At 42.6% G+C, this 19944-nt stretch overlaps 1 protein-coding gene across 3 annotated transcripts in view; it reads left to right on the forward strand.

Moving 5' to 3' along the window:
- GRK5 (G protein-coupled receptor kinase 5) overlaps positions 1-17499 on the forward strand; it is a 154133-nt gene extending 136634 nt beyond the window's left edge. For 2 of the 3 annotated variants that reach the window (XM_083441160.1, XM_083441162.1), the window contains 4 exons: positions 1729-1866; positions 3613-3750; positions 7902-8033; positions 9581-17499. In XM_083441160.1, coding sequence (XP_083297286.1) covers positions 1729-1866; positions 3613-3750; positions 7902-8033; positions 9581-9679 — 507 coding nt within the window. In that variant the 3' untranslated portion in view covers positions 9680-17499. Of the gene's footprint in view, positions 1-1728; positions 1867-3612; positions 3751-7901; positions 8034-9422 lie in introns of all 3 variants that reach the window. The other variant, XM_083441161.1, reaches the window with a different exon arrangement.
- The last annotated feature ends 2445 nt before the right edge of the window (positions 17500-19944 follow it).

The raw sequence follows: 19944 nt of genomic DNA on the forward strand, positions 1-19944 counted from the left end.
GCGACCCCTATTGCTGAAAGCAGGTAACCAGCCGGGAATGCTTCAGCTCAGCCTTTGCACTGTTGACTGAACACCCCCTGCTGTGCAGATAATGGAGAAAGCTCATAAATTGTATCCCTTCTGGCATCCTGGCCAACTCTATTATGCTGGTGTAAACCCTGGTGCACCAGAAGCCCAGAATAGCAGCAAATAAAATCCGCTCATACGTCAGTGACTGATAAGACTTGTCAACCAGTTCTTCCAAAGTATTCCTAAATTATAAAGCTCCAAAATACAGGGTAAAAGAGAACAGGTCTGGGAAGAGCAAGGCATACAATCGGCACCACCAGTGAAAAGGACCTGCTCTGTGTAGCTCCTGCCCTGTCATTTGATAGGGTTCCCACTTGACCTCCTTCTTGACATGGAATGCTCTCTATTGGAGTCTCCACGTCCAGTACAAAGACCATAAGAAGGGAGAGCAGGAACCCTGAAGTTTCCAACAGCTGTTAATCAACCAAGCAATCACACAGGTCACCTTTGTCACAGTCAGGACACCTATGTCCTGGCCAGGCTTGTGCTCAATTTTGTTTTTGTACAATGTTGTTCGTTCTCAGTAACCAAAATTATATTATCAACATATATAAGCAGAAAAGTTGTTTTCCTTCATTTGCAAGGAATCGTACAAAACAAAGTGGCACTAATAAAAAAAAGTTCCAGGGTGGCAACAGAAAGCAAACTAAAAATGCTTTTGCAGTTCATCAGAACTATCCAGCAATATCAAGTAATAGGAAAACTGGTGCTATTAACAGTAATCCTTCTAGTTGGTTAGTTGGTTCGGCAACTTCCATGTACATGACATGTGATGCTAATTATTTCTCCAAAGAGTTAAATGATAACTGATCAGAGGCAGCTACAAATGGCAACAAAATATCTGTGAAAGGAAGAGGAGCAGGTTTACTCAAGTGTGTTGCAGGCAGAAATACTGTTTGTAATGAAGTGAGAGCAGTAGTTTACTTGCTCAAATTAACAAATAAGAAAGTTTTGAGAATTTAAATTCTAGATTAAAATTGATTACTTAATTGAGAAGGGGATTGTAATAAAAACACTGGGGCCTAATTTGAATAGTATAGTGCCTGGTATCTGGTGGGCAATCTCATCCTTTATTTCCACACTGTGGCTGCAGACCAAATCACCTGTCGAGAGTTATGAGCTTCAGGTGAGGGTCAGATGCCTTGTCAATCTCAGCAGGTATATAAGAGGACGATCGTCCTGGCTAGGCCTTTGCACTGGCCAGCTTCTTATTAGCTGTCCATTTAAAAAAATTAAAATGAAACATACCAGCTTATCTATATACTTACTTTATTGTATAATTTGATTATATACATGCTATATTTAATGCTTGATTTGGATTGTTTTATTGTGCATTTTAAATTAAGGATGTTTATATTTTAATGCTTGTGCAATTAATCTTATTTATAAACCACTTATGAGCCTATTCTGGCATTGAGCTGCATGTGAATATAATTTATTCCTCTGAAGCCTTTGGGCTGAGATGCACTCCCTGGTTTTGTTTTTGTTTGTTTGTTTTGTTTTGTTAAAATGTGTAGTACAGTTTGGTTGTGTGAATTAATTTATAAAGGCCCTATTTATGGGTAGGCAGGGCTGTGAAGGTTTAACAAATGTACCTGTATGTGTGTTAAAGTAATTAAACAACCGCCATCTTGCCATCCCATTTGTCTGTTTCTCCAGCTACTGACCAAAGATGTGAAGCAGAGGCTGGGTTGTCAGGAGGATGGTGCAGCCGAAGTAAAGAGGCACCCATTTTTCAAGAGCATGAATTTCAAACGCTTAGAAGCAGGAATGTTGGACCCTCCTTTTGTCCCTGACGTAAGTGATGCTTGAAAGAGAATCTCAGTACTTGAAGTGGATCTTGAAAGCAACCCATGGCATACACCACTTGAGACTGTTCTCTCACATAAATGGCAGCTGCTTGCTTTCTGTTCCCTGTTACATTCTGTTTTGCTTGAGAGCTAGCATGGTTAAGTGGCCATATGTTGACCTTGGATGCCAGGGTCCGATAATTCTTCGTTCAGTCACATACTTTTATTTCAGGGTACTATTTTTGATAGGGCAAAGTCACTGGAGGGCATAAATGGATTTAACAGTAATTTCCAAGAACTCTTAGGACCTGTAATCCTGTGAGGGTAACTAACGATCTCTTAGCAAATACTTCTCGGAACATTAATTTCAAATACAGTTCCCAGGATTTTTTTGAGGAAGCCATGACAATTGCATTGGCGTATAGAGGTGAAATAAGCTTGTAGTGTAGATTACTTTTCCTTTCAACTTTGCCATGGTGAAATTGGGCTAGTATGTGGTTTTTCTGTATGTGGTTTTTCTGTTTGAGGGGATGAACAAGATGGTGGTTCCCTGCCCTCCCCCCCTCCAATTCCACAGACAGAAGCATACCATACTGACAGCTGACTCTTACTCCCAACAGTGGTGGCAGAAGAACATCCCCCAGACTATCTTAGAAAGGATAGGACAGGCTGTGTGGCATTCACATCTGTACCTTCCAACACCTTGGCAGGACTACCTGGGAGTATGGTGGCCAGTCAATCTCTGTACAAAACGGACTGGAGCTGGGAAACCACCTATAGCTGAAAGTGGGCTCTCCTAAATAATGAGGCCTCCTGAGTCTCCAGTGACTATGTTCAATCCAAAAGAACCCCCCAGCTTCCACAGAAAGTATACTAAGAATAATATTTCATCAAAACAAACCAAGCTGTTTTACCATTTTCCTCGCGAAATAGATTTGAAGCGTCACCTTCAAAGCGCTTGGCAATGAAACTGCACATTTTTCGATACATTCGTGTCTTGTAATTGGCATCCATTTAACTTCTTTTTCAACCAGCTCTCTAGAGTTTGGATTCTAAGCCAAGATTGAAAAAGTTACTTTGGATGTCTCCCACTGGGGTTTTCCAGGTATAGCTATGCATAGAGTAGCTGCAGTTTACGAGAGACAAAATCCATGCCTGCTTGGACAAGCAGAGCAAACTTTGTGGTTCTGCGAGCCCTGGCCTAAATGCCAAGTCAACTGAAATTTTCATTCAGTTAGTTCTCCCCTTTTAAGTTGTTTCTGTTTAAATTGGGTGGGGGGGCTGCTTATCATTTTAAAACATTGATACTCCACTTAATTATTTTTTTTAACTATGTATATTTTTTCCTTTTTAAATATTGGCGCTGCCATTTTCTATAATGGAAACGCTTCAGTGTATAACTGTTTTAATGGGGAGGTGAGGGCAGTAGGTTATGAGTGGAGCACTTGCTTTGGGTACTGAAGTTCCCATGCTCAATCCCCAGCACCCCCAGGGGAGAGACTCCTTGTCTGACACCATGGAGAGCAACTACCAGCCAACGCTGAAAAATCTTGGGGCCCATGGGTCGATGGTTTGAATCTGTATAAGGCAGCACCTGACGTTCCTTCCTAGGTACTGATTGTAACCATGCCTATGAAGCACAGCCTGACAATGTTTGTATTACAACGCAGTGCTGCTGTTAAGCATTCTCATTCAGCGCTTCACCCACACATTCTGGACTCTCTCACTTTTCTTTTTTTTTCTGCTGCGGCAGCCCAGAGCAGTGTACTGCAAAGACGTGTTGGACATAGAACAGTTTTCAACTGTCAAGGGAGTGAACCTGGACCAAACAGATGACGATTTCTATTCCAAGTTCTCCACAGGCTCTGTTTCTATTCCATGGCAAAACGAGGTAAATAAATACTTCTTTTTCCCTGTCAGGTGATTCTAATGCTTCCCACCCTCAGCCTTTAAAAATTCCACAAATACCCATATATTCGTGGGAAAATTTGACACATTGCTATTACTTTCAGAGGGGAACAATTGTTTTGATAATGTTGGTAATGTTTATGTTCATGCCTATTTTCTTTTTCTTAAAAATTAACGAGTACCAAATGAGACCTTTGAAGTTATCTAATGGACCGCAGAGTACTCTTCTTTATTAGATTTTGAAATATGTTTCAGCTCACAGAGATAAAAGCCTACAATGTCCGAAAGATTTGTATAGATCTTGGGGGTAGATTTGAAGGGGTTACCCTTCAGTTGGGCCCTATTAGAAGAATGAGGCAATATTAACCTTCTTTTGCTTCCTTGTTTTATTTTTAACTCGTCCTGAGGTCTCAGGCATGGCCATGTCAAGGAGTGAACCCCAGCAAGCTTGCAATAAAGCACCAAGGCAGCCTTTCGTTTCTTTAAGTTGACATGGGTTGCTTTTGTCTGCAGGGTTTTTATTTATTTCCAAATTTGTTCTATTTAAGGGCTTATAAACCACTTCCAAACGAGTGCTGCCCTGGGCTGTTTTGGTAGAAATGGTGGGGTATAGATTTAATACATAAATAAATGTTTCCTAAATAGCATACAGCGGGGGGGGGGGGGACCCAGCAACATGCCGAACTTTTCCATGTATAAGACTAGGTTATTTCCCTTAAAAATCATGCTAAAAAGTGGGGGTTGTCTTATACATGGGTAGTTGGTTGCTGCCGCAGCTGTCAGCAACTATTGTATGTGTTATTGATTGCTGCATCAATGGGTGGTGTTGATTGGCCAACGCTGCGTCAATTGGGTGGGCGATTGGCAGCTTCTGCTGGCAAGGGGACAGACGGGAGGCGGATTTTGCTCAACAACTCTGGGCAATCCTTCCCCCCCCCAAAAAAAAGCTCAGCAACTTTTTGCCATCTCCCCCCATTTTCTGAAGTTTCAGCCCCCCAAAATCTTATACATGGGGGCGTCTTATAGACGAAAAAATACGGTATGTGGTAAAAATGAGCAGCATTGGAGCTGAGCTGCAACACTGACTTCGTAGCTGCAGTGTCACTGCCACTGACCAGGAGGAAAGAGGCAGTGGGGATGTCAGGGTTTTGTCGGCACAGCAGCTGAAGCTTCGGATTGACTCTGCTGCTTCCCTGTATCCCCATCCCTTACCCCTCTCTCTCCCAGTAAGCAGCAATGAGCCAGGGAAGCTGGTGCTTCCACCCCGAGAGGCAAGCCATGAATGAAAACGAGATATACCAAGTTGTCTTACAAACAGATCTTAAATAAAGAATGGGGGAAATTTATAATTTATCTTAAAAACCATTGTAAATAGTTAAAATTGTTAGTAGGATTGGAATAACCCTTGTAGTTTAATGGTGAATTTTGGATATAATGGAGATGTAAAAGATTTGGATTATTATAAAAGATGCAGGAGGAAATGGCTAACAATAGGACCCACAAAGGGAAGGAGGGAAGTCCAGGAGCTTCTATGGAATCTTGTCTTTATGTTGTATTTTGGATATGTGATTGTAACACTGCAAATTGAAAAACCGAATAGATAAAATTTAAAAATAAAAACAGATCTTAAAATCATCAAAACACAAAATTCTTTGCAGTATTTAATATGAAATGGCCAAGTCACTCTTCAAGAAAACCTTCCTTTAAGAAAGGTAAATTTCTAATAGCCTCCTGAAAGCAGAAATGCTGGGTGCTTGTGTAAATTCAGTCAGAAGCTGATTCCAGACATACTTATTGGGCACACAGAATGGCGGCCCGTCAGAAGAATGCAATTGCTCACCAGGGCCAAATGGGATAAGGCGTTCCCACAGTTAACACGGCGCCACATAATTTAGAGGTTTAAATGCTAAAGCAACATCTTGAGCTGAGCATGGTGGCATATTGTCACCTGCCACAGTTCACTTAGCAGAGGTGTCCTATTGTGTTGGGAGAATGTCCCAAGTCCACAGCCTGGCTGCTGCGTTCTGCATAAACTGCGGCTTCCAAACTATGCCCCAGGGAAGCCCCACACGGAGTGTGTAGCAGGAATACAATCTTGAGTACCACCATGGCCAAGATATCCCAGCCCTGGAACGGATGCAGCTGTCTTATCAGCTGGAGTTCGTAAGAGACACTTCTAGTTGTTTCCTAACCTGTTTCCTCCTTCCTGTTACTGACTGGTAATGCATTCTAACAATGGTGCTTTTGAAAGGTGAGCCCCTTCACAGCCTTGGGAAACCTCTCAGCTCAGTTTCTACAACAAGAAAATTTGAATCTCATTCACAGTACGGAGCTGAAAGATTTAAACTTCCCTCACTCCTCCAGCACTGTAATGGAGGAATTGCCCCATTGTAGCACTGCGATGAGAGGAAAAATTTGAACTTCTTGTTTGAACCTCAGTGCTAAGATGAAGAAATTTGTTGCTCCCCCCTCTCTCTTTCTCTTTTGCTCTCTGTCACACACAGAGAGAGAGAGAGGTGGGAGGGTGAGAGTGGGGCTGTATGTGGAGGTTTGTGTACTAGGTTAGTATATATGGAGGGCATGTGAGTGGCATTAAGCCCTCAGAGATTTCATCAGCCTTCAATGTGGTCCCCAAGCTTCAAAGAGTTAGCCATCCCTAATGTAACCAGTCTTTGGATCATAAATTGACAGGATGGAGTACAGTTTAGAATGGTTATTTACTAAACTACTATGACCGTACCGTTGTGTTTAGTTTACACTGTTATGCATATAATATTCATTGTGAGGTTCATTTTATTATAGAAAATAGGTTTAATTGGTTCAGTAGTAATTGGTTTCAAAGGCTTCAAGATTCCACTTTGAGTTCTGTTACATTTCCCTTCTTCCCTGTTGTGCTAGTTTGAGGTTGAACAATGAACACTTGTTCCAATAAAACACATTTCCCACTGCACGGCAGCATGGAGGCAAATTCATTTCACATTGTACTAAATTGTTAATACATTGTGGGAACCCATAAATGGCAAGACAGTCGACAGAACTGCTGCCCCTCTCTAGACACTATCGGAGTCCCAAGGTTGGCCTCACAGCCATTCAGCCACTTTTCCTTTCATCATCTATCAGTAGAGTTGCTATCCTGTGCCCCACGACATTCACATAAGTCTGTGCACAGCATCAAACCGTGCAATCAATTTGACACAGAACGAGTGCAGAGTTGAAGCTACAAGGTTATCCATTGAACTGCAGAGATCTTCACAGGTAGCAGACTGCTGCTTATCCACCACCAGAATGAGAGAGAATGAAAAGGTCAGCTAGTTGAGCTGCCTGCTAGGCCACAAACCAGTTTTAACTTCAAAGATGGCAGTCAGTCGGGCTGTGAGTAGAAAACCGATAGGTTTTCTCAAATGATTATTTACTGTGGATAACCCCCCCCCCCCACTACCCAGCTTCAGTTCTACCAGCCCCTGATGGAAAGCATATACTTGAAAGCAGAAGTGAAGAACCTATGGTCCTCCAGGTATTGTTGGACTCCCATCAGCCCCAGTCAGCGTGTCCCAGAGGTCAGGGAAAGTGAGAGTTGTTGACTAGCAATATATGAAAAACAATAGCTTCCCTGTTTCTGCCTTTAAAGAATGGTGGTCTGCAAATCTGAGACTGAAAACCTGTGCGGTTCAGAATACCACATGGGCCGCCTTTTCCCATACGAACCTGCCGAGACTCAGAGATTAACAATTGAGGCCCCTCTGTGTGTGTGCCTCCAAGAGGGTGGCATTACAGAATCCTCTTCCCTGGGACAGTGACAGATTTAGGATGGTGCAGATGGTTGTTCATCTTGTTGACATCTGATGGGAGGGTGTTCCACAGGCTGGGCATGACTACTGAGAAGGCCCTCTGCCTGGTTCCCTGTAACCTCACTTCTCACAATAGGAAACCACCAGAAGGCCCTCTGAGCAGGATCCAGCCTAAATGATGGAGGTGGAGACAGGAACATTTTGAGAATATTTGCATTCCTTGGGCGGGAGAGTAGGGACTGCAATTTTCTTTGGCTGCCTAAGCATTTTCAAACAAGAGTTTTCCGAGCCAAAAAAGAAAATGCAGGTGCAATAATGTATTCCCCTCTTCTTTTCATTTTGCTAGATGATCGAAACGGAATGTTTTAAAGAACTAAATGTGTTTGGACCAAATGGTACTATCTCACCAGACCTTAACAAAAGCTACCCGCCGGAACCGCCGAAGAAAGGATTGCTGCACAGAATATTTAAGCGTCAGGTGAGAGCCTTGAGTCTTTGTGTGAGTAAGAGCCATTCTAAATGGAAATGGATTTTCACATTGCATATGAATATTCATTAGTCTGGATCGAGGCATTATTTCTGACATACAGTTGAGCAGAAAGTGCTTTAAAAGAAAAAGAAAAAAACATTTGCGCCTGCTGTAACATTAGAGAATTTAAAATTTCCCATCGCTGTTGAAACAAACATAATGTGTTTTTCAAATAAAAACTAATGCACTCTGCAACAAGTAGCAAACAAGAGCAGAGAAGAATTCACTTAATGGGATCTATAGCTTGCTCTTTTTCAAGGTCATGTATATGAGATCCTCATTTTAAGCAGACCAGTCCTTTGTTTCAGGAAATACACAACTTTGCAGTGGGATTGCAGCAAAGTTAGGTTATATTCAACATAAATGCATAGTGATTCCACTTGCACAACAGGACTTCCCCCATGTGCCTCCTAAAACTGTTATGGGGGTTCTCCCAGCCCCTCAGGAACGACAGGGAGGAGAAGTTCCACTGCGCGAACGGAAGTTGTTCCGCCCGCACATTCATTTAGTTGAATACCGCCCATTATTCATTACTGTTCAGGGAGGCCAGTAGCAAAGGCTAGGGGTAAGAGCTTGGAGATTTGAGAGCCATTCATACTGAGGGTGAGATGAAACTGAGTGGCCACGGCTTATAGCTGTGTCCCACATTGGGATTGTTCAGGTATTTAGCAGAGAGGAAAGGCATGGAGCAGAAATCGGGAGTGGGTGTGCATGGGGTTCAGTTGGAACAACGCGTGGAAGAGGGGGGGGAAAGGAGCCAGAAACATTCAAGGTGGAAGGTGCTGAGACAGTTTTTGTTATATGACAATCCAGGGAATTGTGCAGTTTGTTTAGATTTGCATCTCAAAGGGGGAGGAATCCAGCAGAGCAGTGTAATAAAATTCACTGATATTCTTCACTTCCCCCTGTCTTAATCCAGTGAATTTTCTGACATAATCCAAGCACAGCCAAATCAGGTAGTCCTTCTACTCCTTACAAAAAGTGTTCAAGCTTGGACGTTGGCTTACCTGGATGGGGAACCTGTAGTCCTCCAGATGTTAACGGACTACAGCTTCCAACATTCTTGACTGTTGGCCATGTTGGCTGGAGCTGGTGGAAATTGGAAAATCTCTGGAAGCCACAGGTTCTTCTTCCCTGTTGTAGCAGAAGCCCAATAATGAGTAGACACCAAGAACACCTCTCTTCATGCCCTGGCTGTCTGAATGTGACACATACCTGGAGTCGTTATTTGCTTAAAACTGGGGCTCAACATTTTATGAACCTAAGAGGAGTTTGTGGGAGACATGTAAACTTGACAAGTAGTTTAAAAGGCTACAATTTCCCCCTTTTGTACCACAGGTTTGTTAAGGATCCAAGATTCAGAATATTTGCAGCTCATCATTGGCAGATAACATTTCATCCTGGGAACTCTAGACCAATGTGGTGGATGCAGAACATTCTGGGAATCTTAACTTTTCCCCCCCAATCTTTCTTTCACTCTCTTTTAACTCTTTCAGCATCAGAACAATTCCAAGACTTCTCCAAACTCAAAGGCCAGTTTAAATCACCATATCAATTCCAACCATGTAAGTTCAAACTCCACTGGAAGCAGCTAGTTCTATCTTGGCTTTTGTGAATCTGCACTTTGCATCCTTCCACTATACTGTATGGAGCTTCGAGGATGAGAGAGAGAGAGAAAGAGATAGAGAGAAAGAAAGAAAGAGAGAGCACCCAACATTGAGCTAGAAGATCAACGAGTCTCCTACTGAGGGAGATTTCCCCCCCTCACCGTTCCTTCCAGTGGAGCCTCCCATTTTCATGAAGAATTTTCCTCTCAGGTCTGTTTTTGGAGGTGGCACTCGAGGTCTCATGACTCACCATTGTCTCTGTAGGACATTGCAATAGAAATCGGAGTCCAACAACTTGCACGTATTTAAAATAGCATCATAACTAGAACTGAACTTTGTCCTTATTATTTTTAAAGAAAAGGTTTTGTAAATTTCTCTATTGTCTCAGTTTACATTTTGTACATTTGTATTTAAATGAAAGTCGGACTTGGGGATGTATATTTTCTGAGCAGCAGCTTGTAAAGCCATGTGTTTTAAGACTTTCTTTTTTTTAAGAAAATCAAAGTGACTCAAGACTTCCAGAGACTTAAAATGAGATGGTTTTGTTTTGTTTTGTTTTGTTTTGTTGCAAATATAGAAAATTATTCATACGTTCCTTTTTTCATATCAGTTCTGTTGATATGAATTTTTATGCCATGCTTCATTCTCTTTTTCATCTGTTTCATTTACAGCAACACTGCAGACTAGTGTCTTCCCCCTGTTTTGTTACAGGCCTTGCATTTAATGCAACCTCAAACATACAGTCAAGATCTGCCATCTCTAAGGGCGCTAATACACTATGTCTGGGGTTCAGAATGTCATGGGACCAATGCTGTTGCTATTTGCACTTTTTTGTAGTTAGAATTCCCTTTTACGTCTGTTGCCTCCGCTTAAAGTCCCTCCTCTCTCCCCTCCCCCACAAACCCACCACCCTAAACCTGTTTCCAGTGTTTCTGTTATTCTTGCTAGAACAAGAAGAGCAAACATACATGAGCTCAGACACAGGAAGCCACCTGCTCTCCACGTGAGAAACTCAACCTTTGCTGCTCATGTCAAGAAGATGCCAAGAAAATGACTTGATATCATCTCCAGGTGGAGTTTTGCACAGGCCATTGAGAAAGGGTGCTGGATTCATGCTGGATGTTGCAGTAATAAACTTGTGACTCCTGAGTTCCTATTGCACTGATCTATATAGCTCTTGCTGGTTCCCGCCCTTGTATACTGCATCCCAGGCACAAGAGCAGAATCGGTATGGTTGATGCAGTCTACCTACCAGCAAGTATTCCCAGCTCCCCTCCTCTTCCATACGCAACATTTTGTTTTGAAGTAAAGAGAGTCCCAACCCACAAAGCTTTGCTCAAAATGGCAGCTTCCTCACATGACAGTACATCTTTTCTATTCCATGTCTATTTTGCCAGGAACTTCAGAGACTTCAGAGTATAACTTCGCATCCTTGGCATAAGGGCATAAAGAAGAATTGCAACATGATCTATCATGTGGGCATGTGGATCACTGGAGACGAATATTTGTTTTTACTTCTGTCTTACAGATGACAGCTCATGCAAATTTTAAGAGCTATGGATAGCACAAACAAAGTGAGCTACAAACAGTTTGTTTCAAAAGAGATTATTTTAGTCAAATCACCACACTTAGTCTATATGTTTCTAAGCAGCAGGGGGACACAACATTTCAAATATTCCATAAAGCAATTTAAAGATTGTCTTGACCCAATGCATAGGAACCCATTTGTCTTAGAACTGCTTCATCTGTTATGTTTGAAATACATTCTTAGGAGTTGTAGCTGAGCTTAAAGATTTGCAAAATGGAAGATATAGGAAGATCTGGGAGCTGTTTGAGATTTTTACACTCCCTGCATCATTTTACCAAGATAAATTAAGATGTTGACCACATTTAGCACTGTGTGGATGAGCAGAAACTGGCTTGTACAACACATTTGAGCTTCCACTCCCTTCCTTCTGTTTCCATGTGACTGGGAGAAGGTATTAAATTTTGCTTAGTTTCATTTCCCCTGAATCCTATTTGTTACATATGGAAGTAGAACAGGGGAAGTGTGCGACCTTGTTCCTGCTTTTCAATCTCGCTGTAACTATTGATACCATTGACCAGCTCCATGGAGGGAAGATAGTGTTCCAAGGATTCTGGTCTGATCTACAGGACCAAGTCTTTGGGAGAGTGCTTTTCAGGCCCCTGGGAGTTATGCAGAGCATTATTTATCCCCAATGCTTTTTGATCTAGATGAAGCCTCTGGGAGCAGTCATTAGGTATTTGGGAGCAATTTGCCATCAGTATGCTTATAGGGACAGGGGTGGTGCTGTGGGTTAAACCACAGAGCCTAGGGCTTGCCGATCAGAAGGTCGGCGGTTCGAATCCCCGCGACGGGGTGAGCTCCCGTTGCTTGGTCCCTGCTCCTGCCAACCTAGCAGTTCAAAAGCACGTCAAAGTGCAAGTAGATAAATAGGTACCACTCCAGTGGGAAGGTAAACGGCGTTTCTGTGCACTGCTCTGGTTCACCAGAAGCGGCTGAGTCATGCTGGCCACATGACCCGGAAGCTGTACACTGGCTCCCTCGGCCAATAAAGCGAGATGAGCGCCGCAACCCCACAGTCGGCTATGACTGGACCTAATGGTCAGGGTCCTCTTTACCTTTACCTATGCTTATAACACTCAGCTCTGTTTCTCCGTAACACCTGCATCAGAAAAGGCCATGTGGGCCCTGGGCTAGACAGAGGTGTAGGCAGGTCAGGTGGTACCCGGTGCGGAACATTTCTTGTCACCCCCCCCCACACACACACATTGATTTTTATTTTATTTTTTGCCTGCAAAAATGGTTTTACATTATTTCATATTTTCTTACAAAGGAATGTGGATTCTGAGCCTCTGATAGCAAGTAGGCGACTATGGACAGATGGATCTGTTCATAGTCTACAGGATGGATTGTGTTTTGGCTTGTGTTATTTTATTTATATTTATTGTTTATATATTTAATAAAATTTATTTTAAAAAACCTGCAAAGTGGTTTACCTAAACAAAAAACAAAAAAACACCACAGCAGTAAAATCAAGAAAAATTAACAATCCTACTTTAAAACATACAAAAGCTAAAATATTAAGATTAAAATTACTTCAGCTTCCTAAGCATCTAGTTATGCTTGCCTAAAGAAGAATGCTGTCAGCAGGTGCCCGAAAAGAGTCTAGCAAAGGCACGTGCTTTGTTGAAATTTCAGCCTTCACGACATAGGAAAACAGCCAAGTAAACAGCTATTTTCGTGGAGGAGGGTCAAGATATTAACTGATATGCATGAAATTTCATATGTAGCTATGTAATGCCTAGTGTAGCAAGAGGACCTTTGGAGCAGGCCTTTTTTTTAAAAAAAAAAAAGTTTTTAATGAACCGCCCTAGTAGGGCAATAATTGTTCCTTGATAATTTATCACCACCCTTCATGATGGCACCTGGGACGGCTCGCCCCCCGTTTCCTACGCCCCTGGGCTTAGATGCAGTGATGAGATGGATGAGGAGAAATAAGCTGAACTTGAATCCTGGCCTTACAGAGGCTCTTGGGGTGAGTGCTTCCCATGTCTGAGAAACTGGCCAATTGCCTGCCCTGAACAGGTTGCACTCCCCTCTGAAGGAGTAGGTATGCAGCTTGAGGGCCCTTCTGTATCCAGCTTATTCACTAGAGGCATGTAGCTAGATATGCCTTCTACCAGCTCCAGCTGGGGTGACAGCTATGACCTTCCCTGGCCCAGGAGAGCTCAGCCACAGTAGTTCACATTTTGGTGACTTCGAGACTGGATCACTACAGCACACTCCATGTGCAGTTTGGCTTGGAAACTGCAGTTAGTGCAGAATGCTGCAGCAGGGTTGAGACAGGCATGGGATCCTGTCAGCGTATAGCACCCCTGCTCCAGAGATCTGCACTGCTTGCCATTTTGTTAGTGGGCTGAATTCAAGCTGTTGCTCTTAATATATAAAGCCCTGAGCAGCTTAGGACCAGTTTACTCAAAGGATCACCTTATCCCTTATATACCCACTTCAATCTGTGGAACTTGCCCTTCTGCCCCATAATGTTTGTTCCACTCTTGTAAGAAATGGATCTTTTAATGTGGCAGATCTTGACTCTGAAACTCTCTGCCAGTTGACATTAGGCAGGCCCCTTCACTGTATTCTTTGAGGCGCCTGCTAAAAACTTCCTTGTTTAGGCAAGCCTACCCAGGCATGTGAAGTTGATGTGTTTTAATCTGTAACCTTAGTCCATAATGTAGTTTTAACAGTTAGTTTTATTTATGTTCTGGTTTTTGAAATTTGTTTTTAACGTGTGTGATTTAAAATGCATGTTTTATATGCTTTGCAAACCGCTTAAACGTTTTATTTACAATTAAGCGATATACAACTTAAATTAAATTTTTAAAAAATGAACCTAGAATTGAGGTTTAAAACAAACCCTGCTTCGTTTAACATGTCAGCTTCTTATAGCCAATGTTTGAAGTTAGCTTGTTTTGAGACTGACCAGAGTTTGCTTTGAACTATGATCCCTGGTTTTTATATGTCAGGATTCACAGCTGACTAGTAAGACAAGAGGGAGGCTGCCTTTCTGCTCACACATGTAGTGCTAAACCATGGTTTTCTGTTTCATGCAAATGCAGCCGTTGTGAAAGATACAGAGCTGCTGTGAAAATTGGCGTCTCCATGTTGAGTTCTTCCTCACACCGCATGGCAGCATACATTAATGGTTCCTATTTCTATGTTTCATATATCCTTTCAACAGTAGCCAATGATGTGATGTTGGGGCTGGGAAAGACATCATCTGCGAAGAAGCATTTTAGTCTTTTGCCGTGGCCACACCTGTGGTGAGAAACATATTGTACCCCAGATATGTTGATATGGCTTAAGTCATAAATGCTTCGCAGAATTTACAGCGATTCAGTTGTTCAGCTCCTCTGGATATTTTAGACCAAATTGGTTTCTTTCCTTTTCCTATCCAACCAGCGTATTTTGAAACTAGTTTTGGCCACTGACTTTCTCCTCTACTAAGCTCTTGCATGATGAATAAAATGATGATGAGTAAGGATGATGCAGTGCCCATTGCTTTTCATGTGCAATGATATCATATTTGCAAGAGATCAGCTGGAAGTGGCTTGTAAAAAGTTGTTCTTACTTAGATTGACAACTCAAAATTCCTGTAGCTGGTTAGCTATTACAAAAAGGCTGTGCGTATTGGATACCAAGGTTGATCCAAGAGATTGAAACACGTTGATTTGGGGGTGATGCATGAGGGAGATAGAAAAAAACACCATGTGCAACAGAGGGTATTTGCAGTGAGGGCAATTGTTTCATCAATTCAAGGTGCCACTTCTCTCCCCAAAAGTACAGAGCACATCATGAGCTTTCCCTTTCCCTTTTCCATCTCTGCTTCATCTTAGCCATAGTTCCCTTGTGGAATTTCTTACCTTTCTTCCTCTTTCCAGGCCAATTTAGTTGGATGGTTTTTCCAAATAATATTAGGCAACACTGAAGACAGAGTTTTGGCCTTCTCTCCCACCTTAACAAGAACAAAGATAAGTGATGAGGAGAGAACTGGGAAACGTCTAGAGCTGCCCCATATGATAGGAGTCGCAGAGCCTTTTCCCATTAAGAAATTCCAGGTGTGATTTGTTTTTTTCTTGACCTGCACTAATTTTCCATCAACATTAACAGTTTTTGTTTTGAACAGTAATAACAAAAAATCTGGTACAGCAATAAGAATGCAACTTAGCACAGTTGCTCAGGACACATTATTGACTTTTTAAAAAGATTAAATGGAGAACCATGACTTGCCATGTGTAACAAGACTCTTGAACTGGAACATTTGTATTTTTCAATCTGAAAACTTTTCCTCTGCAAAAGTCCATGTATCTCAGATTTATTATTTGCATCTCGTTTGTAAAAGGAATCATGAGTGTGGGTGGCCCTCTCACTTGATTTTTTGGTGTGTTTTTCTGACATTGATTAAATCTGTAATTTTGTAATCATCCATTTGAATCTCTGCATAACGGTGAAAGCTGTTGGGTAACAAAACATGGAATTCTGTAGAGGCCAAGCTGTAATTTGGAAGGTTGCTATATTAATTTTAGTCTTTGTATTACCTGGAAAAGATGTCTAGGACTATTTCCTTTATAGAGCACCTCAGTGAATTGAAAACTGAATAAAACCTTAGAATTGAGCTTTGCATTTTAAGATTCCTGCAGAGTTAATAGAAAGACCATTCAACAAGTGGAGGGACAGTAGCTCCATAAGTTGTTTACCTTGTTAATATCAAAAACCAATAGGCATGAAGAAAACAATAAAAAAAAAATTGGTATCTTTCCACCCATATTTGTTCTGATTGCTTAGACAGATAATTCTGTGGCCTTCTCATCCAAAAATTCTTACACATAGGAGCACACTGCTGTGGCTACTATCCCATCCCATCCCATGTGCAAGTGGAGACTGGACCTCACCCCATCTTAGAAGCTTGAATAAGCTGTTAGGGAGGAAAGTACTTTATATCAGGCCAGTCTATGTATTCATCTAGTCCATTATTGTCTACTTTGACCAGCGGTGACTCTCCAGAGTCTGCCTGAGAGCTTTCTCCATTACCTGCTACCTGACCCTTTTAACTGGAGATTCTGAGGGTTGAATTTGGGACCTTCTGGAAGCAAAGCACGTGCTAGGGGTCCCTTCTCTTGTTGGAAGCTTGTTGTTGGGTTTGTTTCCATCGCATTAGAAATACTTCTCAGCAAGTCTGTGAAGCATAGTGGCACATATTCCAAGGAGAATAGATGTCAAAAAGGACCTCTCTTCCTCAGCAAATAGGTCCATGCTGCTAGAGAAAGCAGGAGCAATCTCTTCACATCCCTGAGTACTTGGTGTGGGGTGGCTCCCCCCAGTCTACACCTGCAGGACCACCTGCAGTAGGGCAGATGCATGGAACCTGATCCCCAAGGCAGATTGCCAAAAAGGATGCTTAGCTGCATCACAGAAGGCCCTGAAGGCAACTGCCATATATTCAGAATCAAATGATTTTTTTAAAAAAAGCTCCAAATATTCTATCCTTCCAAAAAACGTTGATAAAAAGGATGTGTTCGTTTCTATTGATGCCACAGCGGCCACTCTTAAAGATTCAGCTTTTTGCCTGTATCAAAGGAGGCAATGGATTTAAATTCTCTGTTGCATTTCTGAGCAACTTAAAACACCTTCATCTATGATTTAGTTCACCATAGCAGACTTAGCTAAATTGATTGACTATATTATGACTAGACGTGTCACATTTTTTAAATAAAAAAATAATCACAACTTGCTAATTACAAATGACATCATGGGTCCGGTTTTAAAAGTATATTTAGGAGTCAGTGTTTTAAAGCACTCATCATACTTCAGTGTCTGTAAAAGACAGGCACTTCTTCAATAATGTTTTTCATATGTTAAAAAATATATAAATTTTATAATAAATGGAACCTAATGTTCTCAATTAGAAAAAAATAGTGGCTGTTGGTATTGTAAGATAATAATAATAATATGATTAATAATAATAATTCTAGAATCCAAAGGGTTTTTTCATTTTGTTTTAATTTTCAGGGAGTTTCTTACATTGTTAAATGAGAATAGTTTTCATTTTGAGGTTGTTATTGACAATAATGGCTTCTGTGTTTTCTGGCTGTTTGAATTCTCCGTACGCGTCTAATAATATTGCAGTGCTGCTGTATCTAGATCAAACCACTGTTTCGTTTTCCAATTTTTGTTTTGAGATTCCTTTTTTTTTAAGAAAAATAAATTCCTTTATTTAAGTATATGCCAAATATTGTTCTGTTCTGCATTCACTTTACGCCCTTTTACCAGTTGCGTGCTCATAACTGAGTTAGATCCACTTCTCCATTGGGCATGTAAAATTAGTACAGTGGTACCTCTGGTTACAAACTTAATATGTTCCAGAGGTCCGTCATTAACCTAAAACCATTCTTAACCTGAGGTACCACTTTAACTAATGAGGCCTCCTGCTGCCGCAGCGCCATCACCACCGTGCAATTTCTGTTCTCATCCTGAGGCAAAGTTCTTCACCCGAGGTACTGCTTCCAGGGTTAGCGGAGTCTGTAACCCAAAGTGTTTGTAACCCAAGGTGTTTGTAACCCGAGGTACCACTGTACTGTAATATCAACAAGGGAAGCTAAACCAAAGTTGAGTCAGTTCCACTGGTGCCAATGGCAGAATCAAACACATGCTTAAATTTAGGTGTATGCGCTCATTTTGGAATGAATGAGAAGTTAAAGCTAATAGAGGCTATTCAGTTCAATCTTCTTTTTTACTCTGTGCAGGGCTCCCTTTGGGTCTGCTTCAGAAGCTCTATCCGGTGCAGAATGCAATGGCCGATGGGAGCTTCTGGTTGAGACAGAGCCGTCTTAGCCATTAGTGGTGCCCTGCGCCAGGGCACCTGCCCATCAGGGGTGCCCAGCAGTGGGAGTCTGGGACCAACTGGGAATAGCAAGGGCATGCTGGATCGTGGCGGCGGCAGCTCTTCCTATGGCTAGCCACGCTCTCTTGCTTCCTGCCTGGGAGAGGAGGCAGCAGTGGCGCACAAAGCTACGCAGCACCCTTCTCCCTCCTGCCCGCCCAGCAGCAGTAGAGGGACTGCTGAGGAAGCCCATGTGGCAAGCGAGCCTTGAGCTGCCGAGCGCAGCGGGTGTGGGGAACGGGGAGGGGGAGGGACACCACATCAAGGAATAAGGTGGAGGAGGGATTCATTCAGATTTGGGTGGTGAGAGGGGAAAGCTCTACCATTAGGACTCAGTTCGGAGGTAAGGATGGACTCGAGCGTGCTCTCCATGCAGTTAGTGGTTAAAAACAAACACCAACAAAAAGTCCTTTAAAGATGGGGACGGGTTTTTAGTGAGGCATAAGCTTTCATGAGGGACGCGGGTGGCGCTGTGGGTAAAACCTCAATGCCTAGGGCCTGCCGATCGCATGGTTGGCGGTTCGAATCCCCGCGGCGGGGTGAGCTCCCATCATTCGGTCCCAGCTCCTGCCCACCTAGCAGTTTGAAAGCACCCTTAAGTGCGAGTAGATAAATAGGTACCGCTTTATAGCAGGAAGGTAAACGGTGTTTCCATGTGTGGCGCTGGTGCTGGCTCGCCAGAGCAGCTTCGTCATGCTGGCCACGTGACCTGGAAGTGTCTTCGACGGCGCCGGCTCACGGCCTCTTGAGCGAGATGAGCACGCAACCCTAGAGTCGAACATGACTGGCCGGTACGGGCAGCGGTACCTTTACCTTTAAGCTTTCATGAGCTGTAGCCCATTTCGTTCTCTTAAGCGTGTGCAGGGTGCCTTGATCTACCCACAGCTGCCCATGGTGCATTCAAAGAAGAGCCGAAATGAGCTTGAAAGCTCCCATTAATTTCAAGTGTGAGCACATGGATCGTGGGACTGTCCTCCAGAAAAGTAAAATATACATATGTGCGAACCGGGTGCAATGTGGAGTAGGAGGAGAGAAGCTGCAGAGCAAAGCTTGCTGCTGTTAAATTTGCCAGAAACCTGCAACTAGTACAGAATGCAGCAGCTAGGTTAACTGAGTTATGTGCCTGACTGTGACATGCAACACCATTGCTAAAGGAAGTGTACTGGCAGCTGCTTTGCTATTAAGCCAGGTTTAGGGCTTCTGGTATTAACCTATCAAGCCCTAAAGAACTTGGAACCAAGAGAATGCCTTCTCCCATACAGATCTGACCAGTTGAGAATATAATCTGCAGAGGTCCTCCTGGTTGTGCCACAGCCTCCAAACATCCATCTGGCATCAACCAGCACACTTTCTGTGGGGGTACCTGCTCTCTTGAATGGTCTGCCCAATCCCCATGCTAATTTTCCTCTCTCTTTTTTACCATGGCTTTTGCTATCTACTGTTACCAAGTGTTTACTGTCTACTTGATTATTATATAGACATTATATTTTATTATATTGTTGTACACTGCCTTGACATGCCCTGGCTGCCAAGATTGTGTTGGGCTGACATAAAGGCTTTAAAATGCAGGCTATATTAGGAGGTGGGATGTCATAGCACAAGACAACTCTGGGAAAGGGGGGGGGACACCAGAGGGATCTTTGCACCACGGCACCGGATATGCTTAAGATGGCCCTGGGTCAAGAACATGTGACGCCATTGTTACAGCTGCACTGGCTGCCAATCTCCTACCAAGCCAGATTCAAGATTTTTGAATTAATTTACAAAGCCCTGACCAGCTTAGTTCTA

This window comes from Podarcis tiliguerta (assembly GCF_965153285.1).
Source record: "Podarcis tiliguerta genome assembly, chromosome: 5".
Lineage (NCBI taxonomy): Eukaryota > Metazoa > Chordata > Lepidosauria > Squamata > Lacertidae > Podarcis > Podarcis tiliguerta.